Here is a 17798-nt window from a genome sequence, read left to right as displayed (position 1 = left end):
GTGATCACATCCGGGACTCCGAACTATCTTCGGTACATCAAAACACATAAACTCATAATACCGATCGCCACCGAATGTTAAGCGTGCGGACCCTACGGGTTCGAGAACTATGTAGACATGACCGAGACATGTCTCCGGTCAATAACATCGGAACCTGGATGTTCATATTGGCTCCCACATATTCTACGAAGATCTTTATCGGTCAAACCGCATAACGATATACGTTGTTCCCTCTGTCATCGGTATGTTACTTGCCCGAGATTCGATCGTCGGTATCTCAATACCTAGTTCAATCTCGTTACCGGCAAGTCTCTTTACTCGTTCCGTAATGCATCATCCCGCAACTAACTCATTAGTCACATTGCTTGCAAGGCTTGTAGTGATGTGCATTACCGAGAGGCCCTAGAGATACCTCTCCGACAATCCGAGTGACAAATCCTAATCTCGATCTATGCCAACTCAACAAACACCATCGGAGACACCTGTAGAGCACCTTTATAATCACCCAGTTACGTTGTGACGTTTGGTAGCACACAAAGTGTTCCTCCGGTATTCGGGAGTTGCATAATCTCATAGTCATAGGAACATGTATAAGTCATGAAGAAAGCAATAGCAACATACTAAACGATCAAGTGCTAAGCTAACGGAATGGGTCAAGTCAATCACATCATTCTCTAATGATGTGATCTCGTTAATCAAATGACAACTCATGTCTATGGCTAGGAAACTTAACCATCTTTGATTCAACGAGCTAGTCAAGTAGAGGCATACTAGTGACACTCTCTTTGTCTATGTATTCACGCATGTACTAAGTTTCCGGTTAATACAGTTCTAGCATGAATAATAAACATTTATCATGATATAAGGAAATATAAATAACAACTTTATTATTGCCTCTAGGGCATATTTCCCACCTAAAACCTTCACATTTCTTCAAGATTAACATCTCTAATAATTCCATTCGATTAGAAGATCCTCCCACCACATTTAGGTAGAAATAATACTAAAGAAATTACTAACTCCTTTATGGGTTCTTACACAGCACACCAACTAACTGAATCTCGTGAGCAAAGAAACAGACATAATAAGTTGTGCTACTTTCTCTCATAATCAATGATTTGAGGCAATTGAACTCACCCCGCATGTTGCTAGCATCATCGTATCATTGTCCTTTAACTTCCTTGTAAATCAAATTAGTTTGCGGCTGTAGAACCAATTGAACTATTTAGGTGCAAAGAAGTTGTTTATTTCACATAAATAAGACCAACAAAACTGTCTTTAGAATTCCACAACTATCAAGATACTGCAAGGCCACAACTATATGTTATTTGCAAGAAACAACTATGGACTCCTCAAGAAGCACACAACACACATTATTGTCATCTTATTTGAGAATAAATTGCACTATCACATATGCAAAACCTTGAGAGAGATATTCTAGACTTCGGGAGCCACCATAAGCGAATTCTTTGTGGCACCTTTTCCCATAGCCTTTCCTACAACTGGGCCATGCTTACCTAAGTCACAAACTTCCAAGATACTCCCTCCGTTTTTATTTACTCCGCATATTAGAGTTGACTGAAGTCAAACTTTGTAGAGTTTGACCAAATATATAGAAAAGATTATAAATATTTAAATAAATAATCTATATGATGTGGAAGTACATTCAACAATGAATCTAATGGTATTGATTTGTTATTGTATATGTTAACATTTTTGTCTATAAACTTTTTCAAAGTTTGCAAGTCTTGACTTTGACCAAAGCTAATATGCGGAGTAAATAAAAATGGAGGGAGTATTCCCTTTACTATGTGATTTCTTTGGCTCATTATGGACCTAAAAAAGATCCTTCAACGGCGGTCAATCAAGGCATTGAGTTGAATAAAATAGGAAATGTTGGAAGGTCCACTTTGAATCTAAATAGAAACATCAATGTGTTGATCTCTTTTCCTTAAAGCGACATAATTTTTAATTGCTTGATCATGGACACTACCGACATTACCTGCACACCTTGATTTCATGTTCTAAGAGCGAAAGCCTCATACCTAGTTTCTTTCTTGTGGCCACGGTCCATAGACAAGAAACAATAAAAACAATATGGTTTTTTCTTCTCTTCGTTGTTTTCAAGCCAACTCCCAACTTCATCAAACCAACCAAGATTGAGCCTTCTCCTTGTAGTCCCAAACTCCGAATATGGAAAATCAATTTCTCTTGGATGATAAGGTTTATTAACCGAGTACTTTCTTATTGTCACATCTTTCAAATTAGGATGGTAATGTTCTATCAATTTCCTATCACCTTGATCATATACGGACTTTCTTCTTCCCAGTTCATGTATTCTGGAGCATCTTGTGATGGGGATTTTCTTCTGAGAAGATACTTGTCCATAATGAATTACAACAAATACATGGAAAATGACTAAGTGAATGAAGTGTACCCTAATTAGAAGTTAAAACCCTAGTTAATGTCGAGGGTTTCGCTAAAACATGTATATTTTTGTGGGGTAAAATCTACTGGCTATAACCTATGAGTTCATACATGGCAAAATAACAAAGCAAATTCATAAAAAATAATTGTTGCAACTTACAAAAAAATAGGAAAAATAAGAAGAGGTCACGACCTAATTCGGTTAAGGTCTACTATAGTCTACAGATGGAAGATTAACAGGTTGCAGACAGAGTTGGAGATGGAATTTTGATGTGTCTGGAATCATCATGCGATCAATATGGCCGCCTGGGCTATGTGGTGTCGATGGGCATTGTGGCATTCCGCATCATCACGACATTCTATTGGCCTCCTTGGCATGTGGCATGGGGATTGAGGATCATGCTCCATTGCTCACCGATTTTGGACAACCAATCCCAAGCTCTGACCGTCACCAATTTAAATTTGAATTGGGATGGCTCACTAGAGAGGGATTTCATGACCTGGTTAAGAAAGTGTGGGCACGCCAGCCTCGCGGTAACACACCCATTCAACGATGGAATAATCGAATTCGCGCATTGCGTCGATTCCTTCGTGGATGGGCCAAGCATACTGCTGGCATCTACAAAAAAGAAAAATTGCGACTATCTACCTTAATTGATTCCCTTGATAAAATAGCGGAGGTGAGGCCTCTGTCTGCAGTTGAGATCGAGAAAAAAAGCAATCTAAACGAGCAGATAGCCCGCCTACTACGTGAGGAAGAGATTAAATGGCACCAACGTTGCAAGGCGGATTCGCTTGTGCAAGGTGATGATAATACGAAATACTTTCAAATGCTTGCCAATGGCAGACATAGAAAGAAACGCATATTCGCCCTTGACCAGGAGGAAGGCCGAATTGAGGGGGACGTACCACTTAGAACTTTTATTACTAAGTATTACAAACAGCTTTTTGGACCTTCAGCTGAATCAAATTTTCAGCTGGATGAATCCATTACTCATGACATTCCTCAAGTTACGGAAGCGGAAAATGAATTCCTAACCTCCCCGTTCTCTGAGGAGGAAATTCGAACCGCGGTGTTTCAAATGGAACACAATAAGGCTCCGGGTCCGGATGGCTTTCCCGCAGAGTTCTATCAATGTTTTTGGGACGTCATTAAGGCAGACTTGGTTCAGTTGTTTAACCAACTGCATGCTGAAGACCTTGACATTTCTCGTTTAAACTTTGGGGAAATTATCCTATTGCCTAAGATGAAGGAGGCTAGTCGTATTCAACAATATCGTCTTTGCCTTCTGAATGTAAGTTTTAAAATCTTTACGAAGGTCGCAACTAATCGGTTGAACGGGGTGGCTGACCATGTCGTGAAACCCACTCAAACAGCATTTATGCAAGGCCGCAACATATTAGATGGAGTGGTCGTCTTGCACGAAACTGTACATGAGCTTCACCGAAAAAAGTTGAATGGTGTCATTCTTAAAATAGATTTTGAAAAGGCCTAGGATAAGGTTAAGTGGCCCTTTCTGTTGCAAACTTTGCGCATGAAGGGGTTTTCACAAAAATTGTGTCATTGGGTAGAGAGCTTTGTCTCTGGAGGCAGTGTGGCTATAAAAGTTAATGATGACGTTGGCAACTATTTTCAGACAAGGAAGGGGCTTCGCCAAGGGGACCCCGCTTCTCCTATTTTGTTTAACATTGTGGCCGACATGCTAGCTACCCTTGTTGAGCGGGCTAAGCTGGACGGTCGAATTAGTGGTGTTATTCCACACTTGGTAGAAGATGGTCTATCTATTCTACAATATGCGGATGACACTATTCTATTCATGGATCATGATCTAGATAAGGCAAGAAATCTCAAGTTGCTCTTATGTGCTTTTGAGGAACTTTCTGGTCTCAAAATTAATTTTCATAAGAGCGAACTTTTTTGCTTTGGCGATGCTGCAGAATCAACACCTGAGTATGCTGAGATTTTTGGATGCCAGCTCGGGCAGTTTCCGATTCGATATCTGGGTATTCCCATACACTATCGGCGCTTAACTATCGCTGAGTGGAAACATGTGGAAGAGAGACTTGAGAAACGCTTAGCCAGTTGGAAGGCCAAGCTCTTGTCTTACGGGGGACGATTGATCTTGATCAATTCAGTTCTAAGCAACATGGTTTTATATATGTTGTCATTCTTCCACCTACCGAAAGGGGTTCTCCAGCGACTAGACTACTTTAGATCCAGATTTTTTTTGGCAATGCGATAATGAATCCAAGAAATATCGACTGGCTAGGTGGAGCGTATTATGCAGACCTAAAAGTCAAGGGGGGCTGGGAATCCAAGACCTTGAGATTAAAAACATTGCTCTTCTCAGCAAGTGGGTTTACAAACTACTCACTGAGAATGGAGTATGGCAGGAAATCATTCGCAACAAGTATGTGGGATCCAATGCCATTTCTCAAGTTCATTGAAAACCTGGGGATTCGCATTTCTGGAGTGGTGTGATGAAGGCCAAGGAATTCTTTTTCCAATTTGGGACCTTCTCAGTTAGGGACGGTTCTCAGGTTCGATTCTGGGAAGATATCTGGCTAGGGAATAACCCACTAATGGTGCAATATCCGAGCTTGTATAGGATTGTTAGACATAAATTCGTCACAATCAAACAAGTTTTAGGACAAGAAAACCCTGATATTTCTTTCCGTAGGGACCTTTTTGGCCCTCGCCTGGCAGCATGGAATGAATTACTCACTCGCCTGGAGGACATTCAACTGTCAGGTGAGCCGGACATTTTTTGATGGAACTTGCATCAGAATGGCAAATTTTCAGTAAAATCCATGTAAGATGCAATGGTTCATTGTGATGTTCCAGTTGATAACAGGAAATTGTGGAAGCTCAAAATCCCTCTAAGAGTGAAGATTTTCCTTTGGTTTCTTAACAGAGGAGTCATCCTAACTAGAGACAATCTGGCACGACGAAACTGGCATGGTTCCAAGACATGTGTCTTTTGCCAACATGACGAGTCTATTAAACACTTATTTTTTGAGTGCAAGTTCGCTCGGGCAGTTTGGGCCATAGTTCAAGTAGCTTCGAATCTATACCCACCACGTAGTGCACGGAACATGTTCGGCAACTGGTTGCGGGGTATTGATAAACAATTTTCTGCACATATTCTTGTGGGAGCGGCGGCCTTATGCTGGCACTGTGGCTTACCAGGAATGATGTGATTTTTAATAACAAATGTGTCTCATCTCCTATGCAGGTTATTCATGTGTGTACACGATGGCTCCGTACTTGGTCTATCCTGCAGAGGCCGGAGGACAGAGACCTTTTTATGATGGCGTCTACACGGCTAGAGCATACGGCCAGGGAGGTTTTCTACCCCATGGATGGCGGTGTGACCTACGGATAGGATATGCCACTCCTTAGGCTGGACATGTTTTTTTGAATGGCATTGTATCAAATTATTTTTTGCTTTTAGGGTACTCTGGACTTTTTTGGCTGTGTGCATCTAGCTATGCAGAGGCCGGGCTTTCTTTCGATGCGATTGTATCACCTCAATATATCTATTCAATGAAATGTCCTTTATCGAGAAAAAAAATGTACCTACGTACGCACCTATGGGAAGCAAATCAAGCGATCGAAGTTAGCACCAAAGGGTGAAGATTTTATCTAGTAGGAGATGATAACATTTTCCCCTAAAGATGGAAAATATGTCCACCTAGTTTTATTAATTTGCAAATTCTTTCTCATCGAGTTTTAAAATGAAATTGGTTGATATCATGATGATATTAGGTAGTATAGATATTTTATGGAGGAAGTTGATCGTTGAAATGGTAGTAGATACTGCAGAGTTAGAAACAATCAATTGTTTTTCAAAATCAGATGTTGAAGTTCTCAAAATCCGCCATTCCTTCAAGAAAAACTAAGGACAAGCCCTATCTCAGTATCATTTCTATTTTCGGGAGCAGAGTTTAAAATAATCAAAATGCAACCATGGAACCCCGTATCTTTCAATTTGTTGGAAAACTCGTTGTCTATTGGGAATAATCAATATACTTTTAATGTGAATCTTCGGACGGACTGTCCGGGACCAGACCGAGTTCACCTGGGCATGGCTCCGACGCTGACGTGGACTATACCACGCTGGCAGCCTCCACCCGTGCTGAAGCCAAAATATATACAAGCTTCAGGCCTAGATTGTTCAGATAGCTGCCTACGCGCATAACTGGGCCAAAGGCCCATGTATCTCTCCCTTTAGCACCCAACTTACCCTTTCATGTGTGGGGCTATAAATACTTCGCCCCCTCCTCTCGAGGGTTAGACAAGTGACCTAGATTTGGCTAGAGAGCTTGTCTCCAATGTACCTCCCCTTGTAGGATCAAGACCTCCCATTTGAAGAAAACTGCCCATGGAGTGCAAGACATCTACTTTGTGGGGAAGATGTCCGAAGCCACCCTTGAGGTGATGGCTCATGGAGAACAAGGCCACCTTGCAAGGTGAAGACTCCGCGGAGTACCTCTGTATCCGCGGAACCGGGAAGAACCTCCACCTTTGTTCTTGTTTTCCCTTGTGTTTGTGACAAATCATTAAAATTGTGTGGTGTGGATTTACGGTTGTAAGAGGGTTGTTGATTCGAGTTCAGTTCTGGAAGTTTGCACACTTGTTCTTCGTTGTTGGTTCTTGCTACGTTAGATAGGCTCCCCTAGTTATCATCCTTGTTCTTCGTGTTCTTCCTTGTTCCCTCCTCTCATTCGTGAAGATCGGGCTACCCTAGAGGTTCTCCCCTCACCAAAGAATGCCAGGATGATTAAGGATGATCAATGTGCCTAGGGAGAAGAAGTGTCATTGGCTCCAAGGAGGAAGTTTTAGTTGAAGACTCCTCTCCTAATGATGATACATATTTTAAAAAAAACATTCAGTGACAAGTTTAGCTGGAAAACAGAGGATCCCCCGACACGAATTCTAAAGAAACTATTATAATGATTATGGAAAATTAGCATGTGCTAGGTTTGCACACCATGCGGTGGTCTCTGAAACTGAAGCAATGCAATTAATAAGGATGGCATACCCAGACATCTATTCATTTTCATAGACATGTATTAATTTTCTTCAACTGTACGCACATGTAAAATAATTTCAACTGCACACACGAGTAAAATAAAGCATAGGAGAGTTATATACGCACAAGTAAATCAAAGTAGTACCCAGACAATACAATGCAATTGCAATTAAAAAGGATGGTGTACCCAGACATGTATTCATTTTTTTCCCTACTTCTGATCAAATACAAAGAAGCATCTTGAGGTGTTTAACAAACGGTATCAATAAAGGTTCCGCCAGGTCCGGAGAGCAAAAAACCCAGTCCTTTCAATACACAAATAGTACATTCAAGATCATTACTATACCCAACAACAAATTACTCAGAATCCACAAACCACAATACAACATATTGTACAATTCCTTAGTTCATCTTGATTGGGAATTGACAGAAGGTAGCACCTTTACTAATGCTCAAATGACAACAGTATCCAGGAAAGAACAGAAATGGGCATGTGCTAGGTTTGCACACCACAGACGATGGTCTCTGAAACTGAAGCTATTAGCCCCTGCTGCCAGCTACCTCCCCCTCCAGACCATACATGCTTCAGCTTGCATTTGCATAAGATAAAAATGAAGTCAAGTACCGAACCTCTACAGGTACCGACTGCCATCTTCTTTCATGCTTCCATTCTGTTGGCGCCAAAACGGGTGCTCTCAGATCAGGGGTTCATCGGGGCTGCAGGTCCATGGGTGGCCAAGGACACCATTTGACAGCATTTGCTGCTAGATCTAAGTTTGCTCAGGTCAAAGCATGAAGGCTGGCAGAAGCTTTTTGGTGCAATAGCAAACACGCCCATATCATAAAAGGTAACAGATTCATCGGCAGTTCTATGTGAATCGGCCTCGAGAATTTCGTCCAGAAGCTGCTAATGTTGTCCCTGCAAACCTGCTGCCATCCAAAGGTTTCATGGATTTATATGCAAATGTGCTCAGATCAGGAGGACTGTCAGCGGTTCTTATAGCTGTAGGAGACAATTTGCTCTGCTCAGAGCGACTAGCAGTAGTCGTGGGTCGGTATGCAAATGTGCTCAGATCAGGACTGTCTGCAGTTCTTATAGCTGTAGAGAATTTGCTCCGTTCAGGACGACTAGCAGTAGTCGTGGGTGTGTATGCAAATGTGCTCAGATCAGGAGGACTGACAGCAGTGCCCACTGCTTTACGAGTGTTCTTGCTTTGATCAGGACAACCACCAGTAGTAGATCTTGCCGGTGCATCTTTATCGGTGACCTTCCCCAGATCAGGAAGAAAAACAGGGCTGTGTGCAAACGCGCTCAGATCAGGAGGACCATCGGCGCTATTCGAGGCATCACTTCTGGATCTGCTTTGTGAACGATGACCTCTCGCGGTCTTCTTAGCCGTACACCGGAGGTTCTGTTCCGGGGGTCTGAGAATAGATCTGTGACAAAATAACTGTGCCGTTATATATTCACTCATGGATGAAACCAGGTCACTTCCATGTACTGATAAGTAAATTGTGTATATGCACAAGTTATGAAGCTGCATACCTCACAGAAAGGGTATTCTTCACATCCTTTAAAGGAGCACGAAGGCCACTGGCACGGGAGCCTGCGTATCTGAAAGACGATATCAGTGCAGCAAACTTATCCATCGATTTCTCCGCAATGCCACTGTAATTATTCACATGGGAAACATTGCATCCGAATCTTCCTTCAGAATTTGTGTCGATGTCATCAAGGGAATCAGTACCACAGCCTGCAATAATTTCAGACATTACACAGATTGCTCTCTAAAGATCAAGACAGATTGTAATAAAAAAAGTGTTAAATGGTACATAAACGATATAATACAGGAAGAATTGCATGGAAAATGAAGATTGAGAAGCATCTAAACTGAATTTACTTTAAAGCGGTAACCTTGGTTGAATTGGTTTAAAAAACCAAGCTTGAATAAATGACTGAAATGCTTAACATTCCTTGTGACCAAGAATAACAATTAACAAATGAGGAAAGTTTAATATGTCATACAAAAAACATTCCATGGAATGATAATCAAGCTGCCAAGTGAAATATCCACCAAACTGCATGCATGTAACAAGCAAAGGACAAACAGAGGCTGATGTTACTTGCAATCCTTTTTAGTCATATTATCTTCATATCCAACATAGCAATGGAACAAGGAACAGGTTCAAATTATCAAAAAGAAGAAACAAAGGCAAAATAAAAACAAGGTAGAACTATTACCTTCATCAACTGCTGGACTGTCATGTGAACTAGTTGGCGGCAATGTTTCCTGCACAAACAGCATATCAGATACCAGCTAGTACCACAGTAGAACTACTAGGCTAGCTGCCATGTAATGATAAGTAGAAATTAAAACAATCATTTACGTCTTCAAAATTTTGGGGATCCCAAAGTTTTCTTCTCTTCACAACACCTCCAGGGTTCCCCGGTTGAACTCCAGAAAGAGTGGAAGTGCCAGTCTCGGCGTTATCATCATCATCATCAAACTGGTTTTCTGCTTGATTTGTGAAAACCCTCTTATCCTTCTTGAAGTATGAACTCCTTACAGTAGGAGCCACATAACTTTCAGCATAATGTGGCACTGGTCTCAATGGCTCCGTGTTGTGAGAAACTAATGATGGATCTGCTATCCCAGGCGAAGTCCCTAGAAACATAAAACAGGCGCATATGAAATACTGAAATCAGTCCCAAGATGGTTAATGTTGACTCTCCATGAATAAAGAAACTATCACATGACTTCTGGATTAAGTTGCACATCAACTACAGAAATTAGAGATCTTACTCTCTAAGCAAGGACTTATTGGCATTGGACTTGTGTTGCAATAACTGACCTCAACCTGAAAAGACAAGCAAGACACAAGGACAAGAGAAATATGTTCGCAGTAAGAAGGTAGGACTAAGAGAGCATTGCAAATGTTTACGCAGTACAGTAATAAGAAATACCTCTGCATCTTCAATGCGTTGATCCCTAGAAAGAGGACCATTGCCAATATCACGAGAACTACAGTGTGGTGAAACACTATCTGAATCATCCCAGGGGAAGGCACGACCAGTACTACATTGAGAAGCATCAATTGAATCATCTCGAGGAGGTTCAGAGCTAAAATGCTCAGAACTATACTGAGAGAATTGAATATTATTCATTGGCAAGCTAGTGTCTTCAATTGAATCAGGGGTGCCAGAGTGTTCAGTCTGAGGGCTCGGCAAAGAAGATTCATTCAACATTTTTTGCTTGGGTGTAACCTTAGGTGCCCTGAACTTCCGTTTTGCCTCAAGCGATGCTAAGCCTTCTAAAGGTTAAGGATAGTGCAATGGGTAGTTAAATAGTGTGAATAAAGGATGCAAATTAGCCCAATCAACAAGACAATATGGACAATAACATACTACATTTCGTACATCGCCTTTACCTGCCAAAATATTTGGGGTGGTGCAGTAAGAAAACTGTTCAAATGATCTAATCAGGTATTCAGGTTTCAAAAACCAAAAATTAACAAGATTCTTGTCCAAGGCAATTCATAAATGTGAATTATATACACGCATCTAGGAGCTCACTTTAGTAAAGTTAAATCATCCAAAGTTTTCTTGAATAAAATTAAGATGCATTGAGAGGATACAGAAGTAATTTGTCAATATGTTTTTCTGCACAGGCAATTCTAGCCTCTTCTTTCCATTTGAAGGAATAATAGACTCCTTGACCGGATAACCTTTATCAGCAGCAGGTGCACTGGAAGGAATGCTGGCCTGCAAGATATGTATGCGCAAGGCAGAAATCTCAATAAGATAATCAAGAACGAAGACACAACTACATGTTGGTAGTTTGCACATCCTGCACTATAACTAAGTACATGCTGGTATAATATTTGATAAACAAGTGACAAAAGTTACTTACTTCTACTTCTGTAAGATGATGGTAGTACATTTAGTAAGAGGCGCCAAAAATACATGACAACTTATATTTACTTCCATTCTTTTGTTTTAGTGAGGAACCTTGTCTATTTTATAACTAAATATTTTTGTTATCCCCCCTTTTCATATCTTCCATGCTGGGCTAGTGTAATGTTATTCTCAAGACTTCCTTTACTTAATCAATAAAGAGAACGTTGTTAAAATTCAGAAAACATTTCTAAAAAGCCCTCATATTTGGTGTTATTCATGAAATTGCATCATGCTTTGTTTGTGCATGCACATGCTTTTACATGCACAAGGCTCCTCAGAAGAGCGGGGTGAATTACATTAGGAGCAAAGCACCAGCAAACTAAAACGGCAAATTAGTAAAGCATATGAGAGAAAACAAGCATAACTTTCCCAGAACTGTAGATTGACACAAAAAATCTTGTGGAAGACAAAAACCTGACAAGAACAGCACAGAAGGAAACAGAGAGTACCTCAAATGGTTCCTTTGTAAGTGGATCAATTTCCCCTAGAGCAATACCTTTAACAACAGCCTGTGGTAACCATGTATAAACTAATTAAGGAAATGCTCTAGTGCATGAAAGTAGAGTTCCTTCAGGAGGTAAAACGATTTGGAATTACTGAGTAATATGGTGTCATGAAACCCTTAGCTTATTTTCAAATTCGCTTGTATTCAATGGTCATTAGAAGGAATGGACGAATGATGAAAAAGATCGATGTATGAAGTGTATAAACATCAGCTTATCATATTTATATAATATCTAACTATAAAAATATAAGTTTACAAAGGATATGGGCCCAGAAAGTCGTCTTCGCTGAGGTCATGAGGAATGCCAGACAAATGAACAATATCTTCTGTCGCAGGATCATAGACCCTTTGAAACTGAAATGCCCATATTGCCTTCTTGAAATTCTCTTCATATTGAGGTGGAACAGAAACAGCACTGTACCTCAGGTGCTTGATTACCTGAAAAAACATGCATTCCATTAACTTCCATCACACTAAGAACTCGTCATTTATTGATCACTGGGTTGCATGACTAGTTTAAACAGAAATCTCATTTGTAACATTTGGTTGTATGTTGAATAACTATAAGATAATAAGATAATAGCTTCATAAAAGTTGGATCAGTCAACCTTTTGTTTTGCCTGTAGTAGCCATGTCTTGAACTATTTATTCTGCTTGCGCATTATGCACATTTATCCTTATTAGGTCTGTCTTATCTTGTAGGGACAACTGTGCTACACATGTTTACTGTTTTTTCTGTGGGTTTTTTACTATTTTTTATGTGTATTGAAGGTAGTATATTGAATAGACAGAGAGAAGACAGGATTTACCTTCTCATGACTCTTAAGTTTTTGGATGAGTGCATGAGCACGTTTGACACCCATTCCCGGCAAGGATGGAAGATAGTCACAGCCACTTAAAATACACATCTCTAGTAACATCTGTTTCGTGAATCCATTTAAGTCCAGCTCCCTGTTTTGTTCCAATCGCGTTATCTGGAATTCAACACCTTGCCCAAATTTGTCCATCTTGAAAATAATCTGCACATTACAATAAGATACATAAAAATGAGAGAATACAAGTAATGTTCTCAGAGGACAAGCTCAGAGAACGGCGGTTATTCAACTGCCAAAACATGATACCAAGATAATCTTTCCTGCTTATAAAAGTTGGAGCCAGTGGTGAGTTCACATGTGGGACCAACAATCTTCACTAATAAACAAATGCACCTCTACCAATATGTGGGATGAGCAACCTTCTAAGAGACATATATAAACAAATGTACTTTTACTCACATGTGGGACCTGACATAAATAAACAAGTACACTGCTACTTTCATATGAGACCAACACTGATAGAAGACACAAATAACAAAAACCTGAAATGCGGCTCCAACTCAAATATATGCTTATGTTTTCAGTTTCTCTTACCAACCAAGTTCCTCCAATTCTATATCACAGAAAAAGAGAGTGAACAAATTGTAATTCCAAAGCGACGATAGATTTTGTCCTCCTACCCAATCCACGACCTTGTGCAGTCAACTTACTACTGCCTATTCTCATATGTTTAAACATCCGAAATGTTGTGTCTTCTAAATGACCTACTATGATCTCTTAAGATTCTCCAATGCCGGCCGCATGATCTTTCATGTATTTTTGCTCTTTTTAATCATGAACTGTGCGCAAAGGATGCAGAACAATATTAACGGTTTTCTAAGCCAGTGGCCTAACTCCTCATGTTTTATAGTTTCGTAGCAACGCACGGGCATTGTGCTAGTAAATAGAAAGGTTATGGTATATGTTGAGGGCTGAGGAGGGGATTGTAATAGTGTGCTTACTCTAGAACAGCCAAATGGTATCAAATCTGAATCCTCGGTAATTACAGCGTCAACAAGTTTGTTGACAGATAAGAATGTCATTTGTGCATCTGCTTCGTAAGGTGCAACAATATAATCAACCTTTTCTTGCTTCAGTACCTGCATTGCATGTTTAAAGACAATTTACAGAAATCAAACCAAACATTCTCACTCTGTTAGAACCTACTTTAAATAGGTGGTAACAAGTTGGTAATATAACATGGAATTTACATCCGTACCTGGATCAGTTCTAAAGCAATTTTAGGTGTAATATCAACAGCTTTCTGGTAGCAGTCGAAAGCAGCACGGGAATTCCCAGCTGCTTCATGTTCCCTGGCACGCTCAAGATTTTCCTTTCGTGACCTGAATGATTGCATGATTAGCATCCAGTAAATAATACTGTAGAATGATGACTGCATAGAGACAACAAAAACTGCAGAGCCCCTTGACCGATTCAACATTAGGTAATAATATTACAACTGCACTACATAGGTAGAGAGCCCCAGATGACCACAACACTAGCTCATATGCAAAGAAACTTCTAAATGCATAACATTGTTGAAAGGTAATGCAAATGTCCCCTGACAGCTGAAACACACTAGACTATTACCCTCAAAGAAGAGCATACCTTGCACGTTTGATCTCTTGTTCGCTCTTCATTGGCAGAAAGCCTCCATCAAATACAAGAATTGGCTTCACGCCATGGTGCCGCAACAAGTTGACCCTATGCATGCAGTACTCAATATGCCTGGTTCAAATTCAAGGTGCAAAACACAGGTGAATTTATGGTGCTGCACTCAGGATGTGATGGTGAATTGCAGTTGTACATAACTCTATGGTCCTCTGCACTATGATTTGGTGACAAATGAAAGTCAACTGCATCAGGAAACTACGGTATAAGAAGACAATGATGCAAAGTTAGTACTTATAGAACTTTCCATACGTAGATCTCACCAACAAAATTTCTACGAATTAACATGGAGGACTTTGTAACTAAAGCAGGACCAAATCTTCCCCAGATATGTTTCTCGTATATATATCCAACTTATAGATACAACAATTCTTGGCACTGGGACAGATGGGGAAATTCAGTTTAAGGGTACAACAGAACAAATGAAGCGCGTCTCGTTTCAGCAATCCTGTGAGAAACAACACAAACAAGGCCCCCCATTTATCCTTCATCTGGAACGGGATTCGCCGGTTGGGACACCAACCCAATCAAGAAATCATGGCGGGACGGTCACTATTCGAGAGGCTGCCAATCCGTTGAGGGATTGGGGGCGAAATGCATTGCAAAGGAATAAACTTCCTCGATCCGTCGATTAGGATTCGGCAATGTGGGGAACGGATCAGGAGACCCTATCGTGGTCAAAACTAGTTTTTCGCCGGTCCAAGAAAGGGGCGGGGCGAGGGGGGAGAGGAACCTGGTGGTGGGGATGCCCTTGCAGAGGCGGTCGCCGCAGGAGAGGGCGCCCTTGTGGAGCCAGGAGTAGGTGTCGACGGCGACCGTCTGCCCCCTCAGGTCCTCCACCCTGATGGGCGCCATTATCGACTTGAGCTGCGGCAGCAAACCCTGGATCCCCATCGCCGCCGCCGCCGCCCCGCTATCTGTCCCTCCCTCGCTCTCTCTTCCGCTCTTGTAAATGGCGTGGGCTTTTCTTGGAAAAAGAGAGGGTAGAGCGGGAAGCAAGACGGGCGGAACCGCGGAAGGAGGGAAATGAAGCGCCCAACACACTCGCCTTTTCTTTCCTTTTTCTGTGTTGTGGTAGATTCGTAATTCATCCACGCGGTTTGTTCTTTTTTAATTTTATTTTTTCATATAAAAACATTCTGGTCCGACCGTTTAGCACAGCGATAATCCTCAGTTGTAATCTACTCCCTCTGTAAACTAATATAAGAGCGTTTAAGCTAATAGTGTCATGGTGTCAAGGTCTTGAATGTCAGGGTGGCGGCCCTGGTGGTGGTTCCGCGGTGCTCATGGGCAGAGTCCGTGGCTCGGTGCTGGCCGGTGGCCACAGCCATGTGGGTGGTATTGTCGGTGGCGGTGAGTGTTGGTTGGGATGAAAACCTAATCTATATTTGGACGGACCTGCCTTTAAGAAGGGAACGACCTTCGCCATTGCAGCTCTCATTGCCCGTCGTGTTGCTCCAGGGGAAACTCTGATTCTCGGGTCGAGCGGTGGCGGCGCTCTGGTGTCGTAACCTTTCTGAAGGTGTCGTCTTGGAGCACACGGTTTGTCGTATGCGGCTTCATCTCTTCATGGTGGCGTGTTCACGGTTGAGGACTCATGTTGCTCTTGTGGTACTGGGGGTGGTGTTGCTGCGTTCAGCGCCTATGTATCCTGCCTTGGGTGTATGCGTGTGTTGTGATGGCATGCGTTTGTACCTGGGTTGTGGTTAGTCGTTGCTTTATATATAAAGGGGGCGAAAGTCTTTTTCGGTATAGTGCCGCCCCCTCATTTTCTTATCCCTATCCTTAGAAAGGACATAATTATTATTGAATAAAGTGGCCCCAAAAATCGGAAAAGATGGTCTTATGCCTCTTCCAATGCATAGGTGCATGCTACGGGATAGTAACACCTACTTCAACTAGGATTGGCGCGGGGAAGAAAAAGAAGGCAGGGAGAGGGACATGAATAATGTTCACGATGATCATTTCATACCCCACACACACACTGCACGCGCATAAGTAGCTGACTATTACAAGCCACATGGGCTCGAGTGAGATAGCCAAAACTAACCCATGGGTCAGGCCCAGGTCGTTGTATACCCCTCCTCTTAAAGAACAGCTCGCCCTCGACTGTTCATCATCACCCTCTCGTCATTGCAGCCATAGCATTGTATCATTCCCGGTTAGTCATTAACAAAGGTAATCCACTCCATGCAATCTTCAAAGCCATGTGTGTGTTGCCTCCTACTTGAACCGAGCGGGACTGGAGCACTTAAGCTGGCTTGGACGTCTTGTCACTAAGGAGGAGAAAATAACCCGAGGTGTCTGAATCAGGGTCGGTGGATCTGCAGATTTGAGTAAAGAAACGTGTACCGCGGGATGGATTTTGCTTGATGCTGGTAACACCAAGCCATAGGCCACCTCACCCACACAAGTTGTGATCCGGGAGGGTCCAAAATACTTGACTTCCAACTTGTGACTGGAATGGCAAACAACCGATTGTTGAAGATATGGTTGGAGCTTCAGAAATGCCCAATCTCCTACCTAAAACTGCATGTCTGAACGATGGTTATCTTCTTGAGATCTCACACGTTGTTGAGCTCGCAGCAGTGTTCTTGAATGAGCATGCAACAGTGTTCTTGACCCAAAGCCTTTAGTCCCAAAGAAGTTGGGGTAGGCTAGAGGTGAAACAGACATCTCATTTTTATTGATCTGGTATTGGAACAAGAAAGGGTATCCCGCACCTATTTCCCCATAGGTGACCCTGGGTGTCGAACCCACGAGAGGAAGACTCCCTTGAAGCGATGGTCTCTAGCAAGCTTTTGCCAAAGTGTCAAATCCAGCTTTTGATCGGATCAACAAGCAACTAGTGATTCAAACACTTATAATAAAAAGAAGGTGCAGGGATGAGGTCTTAATGCTTACAACCATGTATTGGTGTTGGGATAAAAATGATATTAGTTTGTGCTTGGGAAGTCACCCATCAAGAGGTGCTTGCTTCGTTTGGAATGGGGGATGTGTCCAAATTACATCTTGACCGGCACGAGTCTTGCATCAAAAATCAGTTGTCGTACCGAAGGCCCTATCCGTTTTGCAGGGTTGCCCCGATAATTAATATAATACACTACTGGAATCAGCTTCTTTGTTGTCCGCCATGGCAGACGGCAAAGGCATAGATCCCGGATGGCAAACTCCTTTGCCGTCAGCCAGCGGACGGCAAAGCATCCGTCTGAACACGTGCCAGCAAAGGCCTTCTTTGCCGTCTGCTTCTCAGAAACGGACGGCAAAGGATTGTGTCGTCCGCCGTCCGAGGCCAGCGGACGGCAAAGAGAACGGACGGCAGTGGGGTGGGGTGAGAGCCGTTAGGG

General features: G+C 42.0%; 1 protein-coding gene across 2 annotated transcripts; it reads right to left on the bottom strand.

Moving 5' to 3' along the window:
- Window positions 1–7749: 7749 nt before the first annotated feature.
- LOC109763790 (exonuclease 1) lies at window positions 7750–15489 on the bottom strand. 2 transcript variants are annotated; one of them, XM_073510770.1, is made up of 15 exons: window positions 15185–15482; window positions 14389–14508; window positions 14000–14123; window positions 13743–13880; window positions 12736–12945; window positions 12193–12364; window positions 11871–11944; window positions 11100–11226; window positions 10429–10772; window positions 10268–10322; window positions 9944–10129; window positions 9852–9904; window positions 9706–9754; window positions 9010–9217; window positions 7750–8900 (listed from the first exon to the last, which is right to left on the bottom strand). In XM_073510770.1, the coding sequence occupies exons 1-15, from the start codon at window positions 15343–15345 to the stop codon at window positions 8333–8335; spliced, it is 2589 nt and encodes an 862-aa protein (XP_073366871.1). In that variant the 5' UTR covers window positions 15346–15482; the 3' UTR covers window positions 7750–8332. The 2 variants fall into 2 exon arrangements, with proteins under 2 accessions (XP_073366871.1, XP_073366872.1); XM_073510771.1 differs by having other exon boundaries at window positions 9852–10129; window positions 15185–15489.
- Between the last annotated feature and the right edge of the window lie 2309 nt (window positions 15490–17798).

The sequence above is a fragment of the Aegilops tauschii genome, chromosome 3, assembly GCF_002575655.3.
Source record: "Aegilops tauschii subsp. strangulata cultivar AL8/78 chromosome 3, Aet v6.0, whole genome shotgun sequence".
NCBI lineage: Eukaryota > Viridiplantae > Streptophyta > Magnoliopsida > Poales > Poaceae > Aegilops > Aegilops tauschii.
The sequence above is the reverse complement of the archived record's forward strand: the minus strand, read 5'-3'. Positions and strand labels throughout refer to the sequence as shown.

Bases quoted from the DNA above. Each gene is read 5' to 3' on its own strand.
- LOC109763790 (XM_073510771.1), bottom strand. From the start codon at position 15,345: ATGGGGATCCAGGGTTTGCTGCCGCAGCTCAAGTCGATAATGGCGCCC. The intron at 12,946-13,742 runs GTAAGCACACTA...TGTAATGTGCAG, and splicing joins TACCATTTGGCTGTTCTAGA to ATTATTTTCAAGATGGACAA. The intron at 10,130-10,267 runs GTAAGATCTCTA...TTATGTTTCTAG, and splicing joins AATAAGTCCTTGCTTAGAGA to GGACTTCGCCTGGGATAGCA.